Source organism: Diuraphis noxia, unplaced genomic scaffold (assembly GCF_037042655.1).
Source record: "Diuraphis noxia isolate RWA-SAM2 unplaced genomic scaffold, SU_Dnox_SAM2 contig0003, whole genome shotgun sequence".
Classification (NCBI taxonomy): Eukaryota; Metazoa; Arthropoda; class Insecta; order Hemiptera; family Aphididae; genus Diuraphis; species Diuraphis noxia.
Window position 1 is genome coordinate 38,595,275 of NW_028301713.1, and position 10,327 is coordinate 38,605,601.

General features: G+C 23.0%; 1 protein-coding gene across 3 annotated transcripts; it reads right to left on the reverse strand.

The window, feature by feature from the left end:
• Positions 1–680: 680 nt before the first annotated feature.
• Positions 681–10,218, reverse strand: Atf6 (bZIP_ATF6 domain-containing protein ATf6). 3 transcript variants are annotated; one of them, XM_089225054.1, is made up of 15 exons: positions 9,980–10,218; positions 7,920–7,989; positions 4,458–4,501; positions 4,215–4,341; positions 4,055–4,155; positions 3,809–3,986; positions 3,660–3,725; positions 3,099–3,307; positions 2,882–3,022; positions 2,654–2,796; positions 2,396–2,596; positions 1,636–1,815; positions 1,352–1,575; positions 1,136–1,264; positions 681–1,051 (listed from the first exon to the last, which is right to left on the reverse strand). In XM_089225054.1, the coding sequence occupies exons 2-15, from the start codon at positions 7,975–7,977 to the stop codon at positions 954–956; spliced, it is 1,899 nt and encodes a 632-aa protein (XP_089081180.1). In that variant the 5' UTR covers positions 7,978–7,989; positions 9,980–10,218; the 3' UTR covers positions 681–953. The 3 variants fall into 3 exon arrangements, with proteins under 3 accessions (XP_089081180.1, XP_089081179.1, XP_089081182.1); XM_089225053.1 differs by having other exon boundaries at positions 1,136–1,270; positions 9,980–10,204; XM_089225056.1 differs by lacking the exon at positions 7,920–7,989 and having other exon boundaries at positions 1,136–1,270; positions 9,980–10,203.
• Between the last annotated feature and the right edge of the window lie 109 nt (positions 10,219–10,327).

The window sequence follows — 10,327 nt, forward strand, 5'->3', positions numbered from 1 at the left end:
AAAAAAATAATAATATTATGGTCTAAAAATTCAAAATAATGCATAACAAATTTATTAATTTTTAGTTATTTTGATACACATTATTATATAAATATGGTTTGAAATGTTTGAATAACAACATACATTTCAAAGGATTGTAAAAAAAAATTGTACAAAAAGAACTGATTTTTATGGACATCATTTATTTGAAAAAATACTTCCATAAATTATTATCTTTTATTTTTATAGATTTCGACTTCAAACAATATATTTATTCACATGTATATATTTATAGCTTAGTAAATTTATATAGAAACTTCAAGCTACCTTAAAAATCTTAAAATGAGCTAGAGAATGAAAAAAATTAACTTTTAAAATCGTCAAAAAATGCAAAATAATAAACATTTTATTCTTATTCAAAAATACATGAAACGTTTATGTTATAGAAGGAGCACTGCAAATTGCATTGAAATCTCAGCTTTAATAACAACAAATAATCAGTAGACTTTGACTAGGATATTTATAAGTTTTAGTTTTGAAGATAAAACATTAAACCATTAATATATGAAAATGTTTAAGGAATTAAAAAAAATTTAAGTTATTAAAACTCAGCTGTACATTAAATAAACTTCATGTAACATATTATTTACAATTAAATTAGGAGAATCTAAGACAAAAAATCAATTAAATTAATTTTGAAATATATTTACCAAAGATTATATTTTTATATTTGACTACATTATTATATACTAAATTATGAATAGGATACTTATCTAAAAAAAAGTCAACTAGATCATATATCAATAATTTAATTTTCCAATTGAATGCCACTTTTTGTAGGAATAGTTAACATAACAATTCATATTATCAGTATATGGTTTAATAGATATGCTTATAATATGGAAAAAAATTGCATTCAATTATAAAAAAAAATTGCTAAGATATTATTTCTAAATTTAAAATACATTGAAATACTAGTAACTTGGAAGTTCATTATTCATTTTGCTAAACATTGAACCAGAGTAACTTTGACGTACAAAATAGGGCTTGTGTGGTATATTGTTTTTATGGTCTGCAACAATATTTTAAAAAAATGCATATTTTAAAGTAAAAATTACATGTTTGATATAATATTTTCATAAAAATAATTTAATACCCTGATGCTGTTTTAAGTTTGATGATACATTATTTTTATAATCATTATTATGTCTTAAGTGAATGTCTCGAATATGTAATGTTTTTGTATCAGTTACAGCACAATCAATTTGAATCATAGTGACGAAATCTGAACCTTTTAAAAAGTTAAATGTAAAGTATCTAATTAATAATTTATTTAAAATATATAGAATCAATTATAATATGTAATTCATACCATTTGATGATAAAGTTGGAAAAACAAGTGACATCTTTGGGCGAAGGGTAGTATTAGAAGCATTATGGCTAGCTGGTAATAATAAATGATCACCAGAAAAAGAAACAACGTAGAATGTATCATCTTGCCTTTCAATGGAGTTAAATAAGCTTTCTTTATTATCTAACTTCAACTGACCAAATATTTCTATGAAATCATTGTTAGATGGAACATGCTTTCTTTTTCTATGAATTTAATATAGTTAAAATATTATGATTAAAAACAGAATTACTTAATTAACTTACTTAAAATTCTTTTTTTGTAATTTTTCCATTTTTTTGTCTTTGTTACCAGTGTATTCATTATGTTTAGAATGTTCAATAGTAGTACTTAAAAATGGTGGTTCAACATAAACCATTGATAAGTTATCATTCAATAACTTAAAGTTTTTTGGTTCAATCCATTTTCGGAGTTCACTATCAATTCTGAAAATAAAAATAGATGATTATTTTACTTTCAAAGTTCCAAATAAGATACTAAACAAATAACTATAATTATAATTAAAAACACTATAAAAAATAAATTTAAAATTGTACAATTTCCATACTTTCAATTAAATATTTTTATCAAGTAGATACATAATTTAACAATAAAATTTATTTTTAAATAATTGCAAAACAAATACCAAATTATCTACCATACACTAGTATTTTAGATTCTGAGCAGAGCAATAAATTAATTGATTTAACAATGAAAAAAAAAGTTACGCTATATAAAGTCATGAGATATTATGATTTATATTATTTTTTTATTCAATTATGACATTTTATTTATAGAAAACAATATCTCCATTAATTTTTTATATGCAATGATTTATTATTGAATTAGAATATAACACACAGATTAATATTATATGATCAACATCCTTTTGTAGAAAGAACAGAACGGAATATGGTACCCACTAGTCTACCTTTTTTAAATACTAATATACTTTATAAAATCTAAATATCTTTAATTCAAAATTATTTTTTAATTTATCCACTTTATTAAATGCATTATACCAACCTTTTTGATTCAGATACATTTATAAATGTTGGACATATCAAATGTTCAGTAGTGTTTAATGACGAATTAGTATCTTCAAAATCACTGACCCATAATAGATTTCTGCTATGAAAGTTTATGTTTTCAATATTTTTTGTTTTGTAATCTTTCCCAAGATTCATTTGAATTTCTGATTTATCAAATTGTCTTATATTGAAAAGCCTAAGGAAGAAAACATTTTTTAAATTAAAAATATAAATATGTGTTATCAGTAATTACCCTGATGGTACAATATTTAAGGAAATCATTATAACTACTGATAATATGGCTGTAGCTTTTTTGGCTTTTTTGATTATAGGTCTGTCAGTTATTGAAGATAATTTGTCAAAAATTTTGAGCCTTTCCTTCAATGCTGAATTTTGCTAAGTAGAAAGGAATATTGTTTTAATAAAATTAATGGTAAATAATTGTGTACTATTAAGTTGAAAACATATTTAATTGACTAACAATTTTCAATTCCAAATTTTCTTTTTCCAATATGGTGATTTTTTCTTCTAATGATGTAACATATTCTTTTTTCTTTTTACGAGATAAACTTGCTGCTTCTCGATTTCGTATCATGCGTTGATGTCGTTTTATTGCACTTAACTTATCAATACATATTTAATGTAAACAATAAAACATTAATATCATAATCTGTTAATTTTAATAATTAATTTTATACTTGATTATATTGTAAAGTAGTAGTAGAATTTTTAGGCTTTGCTAAATCAATCTCAACTGCTGGCAATGTCTTCTTATTTACTTCTGCAGTACTTTTTACTATTGGTATTGAAGATGGTACACTTAAATCAACATGTTTTTGTTTTTGTAATTTGGTTATTTTTGAAAATTGATCTGGAGTTAGTATAATCTTTTGTGGGAAAGTTTTTGCTAAAAATTTAAAAATCAACTACATTTAAAACATATAATTTATCATAAATTTAACATAAATTATGTTTTTATCATACATCTGACATTTAGTCACTACATATTAATCAACATTGCATGATATAATATGTACAATAAAGAATTAAAATTGGACCCCCAAATATAAACAAAAAGGTTGAATTTTTTTTTTACTTTGTGATGTACCTTACAAAGGTGTTCAAGGTAAATGGATATTTTATTTATTCTGGAGTGGTTTGTTAAAAATAGTTAAAAATTTCCTATAACTATCCCTTAATTTGGAGACTAAATGTCAGGGGACTTTGCGTCCTAATAAAGTTTTTATATTACTAATTACCAAATGATTTTGAAATCGTAACTGGAGATTGATTAGTTTGATCAGTCAGCATTGAAGAAACATTGACTAATAAATGTAATAAAATATCAAAATTAATAACAACATTAAAAAAACCAATTTTAAAAATAATTTGTCAAAATATAATTTACAATTTTTATTTATTAAAATATTGTTGGTTCTAGAAGCTGCATTTAAAATTGGTTTAATTGGAGCAGGAGATATTTTCATTTTTGGAAGTGTTTGAATTCCACTCATAGAATTAAGAGTGATTACAGTATTAGTATCACAATTAGTATTTATATTTGGTAATATAATTCTTGGTAATACCTTTTTAAACAATTACAAAAATAAGAAAATTATCATATTAAAAATAATAAATATATTATAGCAAATACTTGGTTTGAATCAAATGATGATTGTGAATCACCGCTTGGCATTGACCCGTTTGAAGAAGGAGATGATGGAGGTGATGTAAATTTTTTTTCCAAATCAATACCTAAAACATAGAAATAATTTATTCTACAGATAAAAGAATATATTTTGTAAAAATATTACCATTTCCAAAACAGGATTCAATGTTCCATTGCATCATATGATCAGTATCTAGATCACTAGCTTCTGTATTAAATTTTATATCATCCCCAAAATAAGGTGACAATGGTTCCATCTTAAACTCATCAAACTGAAATGAAAAAAAAAAAACTGTTTAGTTAATAATTATTGTTTATAATGTATGACAAAAAATAATGCTTATTCAGTATTTATTTTAATGTTTATTATAACATAACATAAGCTTACTTCAAAAAGTTCATCTTTAGGTTCAACCAATACATCCATTGTTTCTAAAAAAAATACAATTTTTACTTCAGGCTAAAACTTAGTTATCTCTTTGCACAGGTTATTAACAATCATTAATCAACAAGTATTAATTAGATATAAAAAAAAAATGTTTAAAATTACATAATAAAGAGGTTTTTTTATAAAATGAATTATTATGGATCTTAATTATTTTTTAATATTTTAAGATCCTTTAAATTTAAAGACATTTTTACAAAGTAATGATACAGTCAAATGGTATTCATTTTGATTTTACTTTAATGATTATTATTTTAATATAACATGATACAAGTATAAACTATCTTCCAATATCTATTAGTGTTCTAATTTAGTGTCTAAATTTAAAATAAATATCAAGAAAATATTACACTCCCAGATTACAAATTAAGTTTATTCAGTTAATAACTAAAGGTTCCATATTACATGTTTATAATGCACTTGCATAATTTGTATAGGATTTAAAATTCAAATATTGGCAAAATTCAGCAAAGTCACTAACTATTTAAAAAAAAAAAACAGTAGTTTTGCACATTATAGTAAACAATTAAAAAAATCTTCAATTTCTATAACCAAGATTTGAAAATCCAAACAAGGATTCTCAAAAGCAGTTCAAATTGGAACTAAAATATTTAAAAAATATATATATATAACCATCATTATTGTTAAAGAACACTTTAAGTTCAAAATTGGACAACATTAAATATTTAAATGACCAAAATAATAATTTTTAGTTATTTACAAATATTATCCATGGGAATTTATGCTTTTACATATATTGTTATACTTTATATAACACAATGACATTTTAAAAACATTTAGATTAATTTTATGTAATTTCTTACTTATACCATGAAACTATTCACACCATTCTATGGTAAATCAGCAATTGGTTATCGATATTGACTCAAAAGTTAATAACATCACAATAATATGATATATAAATAAAAACTATAATAATAAATAAGCAATATTATAGGCACAAATTAATTCAACCTACCGTAAACTAATAGTAAAATAAATTATAATACTTACCCAAGTATAAGCAATATTTTAATAGTAATATAACTAATATAAATATATCATAATATAAACTGAATAATAAAAATTCTTTCAAAACCACCTTCAATCAGAACCTATTTTTTGCATACAAAAATTTATCATTGAATTCAAATTTAAAACATCAATATTATGATCAAAGCGCCACAGTGATCAGTGACCTACTCGAATAAGGCATACACACCGATCGGCAGTTACTTTCTGTGTCTTGTCATGGATATTTTAGATCATAAAAAATCATCAACTTTCAACTCAAAATGTTAGTAAACATAGTTTCAGAAATTAACCTTATAGAATTATTAGAAAAAACAATCAACAAAAACTACAAAATAGCAGAAAACGGGAATCTTTAGAGATACCTACCCAGTTTGAGTTGTTTTGTTGTAATCCATTAAAAATAACCACATATTATAATCAATAATTTTCACTAAATATATTGATACAAGGTGTACTAGAATGACCTGGGTTCAAATCCCAGCCATATATACGATAACTCTCTCTGGGCAGGCGACTGTCTGGAGAGAGTGAGCACCATCCCCCTAATCAGGCATGGTAGAAACCTGAGGATGTTTAATTCAAAATTCTGTCTAAAAATCCTAACTGCACACGTGTACCAAACCTATCCAACCTAAAAACCTACAGTACCCTCCCCAGAGGAAAGTCCCCACACCCAATGACCATTGAAGCCATAAGTTAATAAAAAATAAAATAAAAAGAAATACCTGACAAATCAAATAACTTTTTTTCGAATCAACGTATTAAAATTTTGTTTTAGAATATAGGCAATAGAGTCAATAGACACTCCAGCACTACAAGTACGGCATAAAATATTTATTTTTATTTTTTAATACTGAAAATACGGCACCGGAGCCGATAGCCAGTAGGCAAATGGAGCTACTATACTTGTTATTTAACTGGTTAGATCTTAGATCTATCTAAAAACCAAGTGGTAGGTTAGGTTAACTAGTTAGGTTATCCGTTTACCTCTACCTAATGGCCGATGGTAAAATTGGCTAAAACTTATTTACACAATAAAGCTCTAAGAAAGAAAAAAGTAATTTTATAGTTTTAAATATTAGATTTATATAACCTAGATTACTGTATTCAAAAAATAAGACGAATCACTGATATTGAATTTCTGATTTCATCATTATTATACGTAAAAAAAAAAAAATTAAAACACGTTACAGGCGTGAAACGCAGCAATACATACAGCGTTGAGCTTTTGAGTAAAAACGTAATATTGCAAACTTAGGGAGGAAATAACTTCCAACATAATGATTTGAGTATGAAAATACAAATTTAAAAAAAATAAATCGTATGGTGAATAAACTTAATAAACCTTAATTGTTAAAAAAGTAGCATTTATGTTTTATTGATAAATTCATAAATACATCAATAAATTATTGTTTACCAAATGCTTATAATCAATTTCAAGTTTCAACGTTTCGAATTCGAAGTTTATAATCATCTAACACATTTTATCGGATTTTTAGTTCCTATTAATCAATTTATTTATTTACTATAAATAAATACGTTAAATTGAATTATAATGATATGGTACACATATGTATACCTAAGTGAATGTTAAATCCCAATTATTACTTTATCCAATAAAATTTCAAATAGGTACATACAACAAAAATTTAAAAAATTTCACAAGTATTAAGTATAGTAGACAGTATACCAAGATGTAAAATTTGTATTACAAATTCATGGAATAGAAAATGTTAAAAAGTGTAGTAAATACATTACGAGTTATGTCCTTGAACTCGAGATTTACCTACGGGTCAATGATCCGATATAAATCCGGATACAAGCTTATGTTTTTATCACTAAACTCGGAAGCAAATGAGCGGCATTTTATTCACTTTTAATTTAAAAAGTAAAAGCTGAACATTATATTTTATTAAGGTGTATAATTTATAAAATAAATATACCACATTACACGATAATATTAAATAAACCTTAAAAAGTAATATTAAAATATCGAACTTATATCGAACGAAATATAATTGTGCATCGGTTTTCATGAATATGATATTTATTGAATTAATATGAGTTATAGAAGTATAAATATCATTCACGACAAACACATTTTCTACATCTTGATTTAATAGGAAAATTATTTTCTGTATTATATTTTATACCTACATAAGTAAAATTAAAATTAAATCGCTTCGTTAAACATTTTTGATGTTTTTAAATCCCTATAACTATTTGAGACAGTAAATCCCAATATTTAGGACAGTAAATTATATAATTCTTAAATACCAAATAATATTTGTCAAATCCAAATTACGATTAATGAAATAAAAGTATTAAAACATACTATATTTTTTGTAAAAATAGAAATAAAATACATACCAAATTCGTCATAATACCAAGGCAAAATAGAAATATCGCTAGGATCTAATTTTGACATTACTTAAATGTTCTATCAAAAAAAAAAAAAAACAATAATAAATTTATAAAATAATATGTATTTTACTTTGTCAGATACAAAAACTGAAAAACATAAATATTATTTAAATACACAGACTCTATCGAAAACATTTCATTAAATGATTATTTATTTTATGTATTAAAAATAAATATTAAAATTTAAACTGACAACTGCTAACTGCGGTTATACTCGTACATTATATGCCGGCTATGATAAAAAACATGGTTTATAATTTTTTTACGTTTTTAAAACACTATACGCACAATAGAGTTTATTCAGTGTAGCCACTTAATAATTGACAATTATGTTTGTTTTTTTTTTGGCAAAACCATTTTTTATTACAACTTAAATCTAGAGTGTCTAGACATTTCATTATAATTTATAAAATTTATAATGATCTTTATAATATGTCTGTGATGTAGATGATAACTAATTAATCTACAAATTTAAAATAAATGGTAAATGATGTGTAAATGGGGAATTATTGAATGGTATGTAATGATTTAAAATTAAAATATAAATATATAGACAATACAATGGATATATTAAGCTTATATTTTTATATTTTTAGGAGCCCAGTTCTGATTTTTCAAAATTTCTACATTTGCATTAAATTTGAAAATTTTATTTTATATTTTAGTAACTATCTTAATTATTATACTTTTCGTTAATCTACAGCTCGAGGTTGATATATTATATCAACAAAAATGACTTCACGTAAAAAATTTTCAGGCCTGATAGAATTGTCAGATTCTGATAAACATTTTTTTTATCTTAATGAAGAAAACTTCCTACTGGCTACATATTAAAATCCGATTTTTTAAATTTATTTCAAATGATATCATAAAATAATTTATGAAAAAAGCTTAATTTTTCTTATTTTGAAAAACGTAATGTTAAAATAGAAATTAAAATATTAAAAAACTAAGCTCATCGCCAATGTGATCTGTAAAATATAACCCTACTTATATTAATTTAAAAAAAAAATAAATGAAATTTGGTTGATTTCATAGGACAGGAATACAGAATCATTATACCCATAAAATATAGTTTGCTTATAATATGTCATTGGTAAATGGGTATTATTAAAAAGTAATCTGTCATATTTATCCAATATTTTTTAAAATATTCCAAAAAATATCAATATCAAATAGTAAATTAATAGAATCATCTTCCAAAAAAAATGATCACAACAATTGCTGACTATACTATCTATATCCAATAAGTTTATGATTTTCATAACAACTTTTTTTATAAATTATAAATTTACAAAGTACAAACTCAATCAATAATATTATTTATAATAAATAAAAAGTCTTTTTACTTTTATCATAAAATAAATAATAAAACTATAGAAGACAATAAAAATTATACCATCTATAAAGAAATGTTTAAATTATTAAGACATTAAATTATGGTTTATTTTTTAACTTGTATAAATGACAAACAATAACTTTAGTCCAAAAATTCACATTAGGAGTAAAATGCTAAAATAATTAATGACTAACAGACTGTTACGATTTACATACTGTGTTATGCTCATTTAATTGAATTTGAATTGGTAAATTGTAAATTGTTATAATACAAGGGCAATATATAATCTCGTATATAGTAAATTAATGACTTAAAATTGTATTTCTATAAAATAAACAAATTCAGTACTCAATACTTATACATATTCTCACTTTCACTGATCATAATAAAAATATTATAATATTATAATCATAAATAAAATATTTTCAGTCCTCATTTTTCTATCAATAAGTGTAGTTCAGAATTCATAAAATTTAAAATATCATGATAGTTGTCCATGAAATATTTTAATTTATAAAAAATTGAGAATTTTAAATAGATATCAAATTATGAATTAAATTATTATAAAATAAAAAGGCAGGTACCATTAAAAACATTCGACATAATCATCTGAAAGTCAGTTAACATATTTTATGTATATTAGTAATAGGCTATAGATATTTATTACCTGATGAAATGCAACGGGAAGAAGAAAAAATGTGTTCGTTTGGCATCAATTGTTTATCTTCAAATTTAATTTTAATAATTTTTAATTGTAATGAGTAAAAAAAAAATAATAATTAATAAATTAAAATACAAACATAAAATTATTTTAAAAAAAAATAAAAAATAAAACAATAATATAATTATTCTGAAAATATTTTTTTGATCCACTTATAGTTATAGTGTATACCTATAATGTAGACAATGTAGTATGAAATAATTTAGTAAATTATACATACAACGACTTACTATGTAGTAATATTAGTAGTATACTAAATATGTATACATAATAATTTGATAAAATTTAATATCA

Bases quoted from the DNA above. Each gene is read 5' to 3' on its own strand.
- Atf6 (XM_089225053.1), bottom strand. From the start codon at position 7,977: ATGTCAAAATTAGATCCTAGCGATATTTCTATTTTGCCTTGGTATTAT. The intron at 4,156-4,214 runs GTAATATTTTTA...TCTATGTTTTAG, and splicing joins TGAATCCTGTTTTGGAAATG to GTATTGATTTGGAAAAAAAA. The intron at 3,308-3,659 runs GTAATTAGTAAT...TTAAATTTTTAG, and splicing joins TACGATTTCAAAATCATTTG to CAAAAACTTTCCCACAAAAG.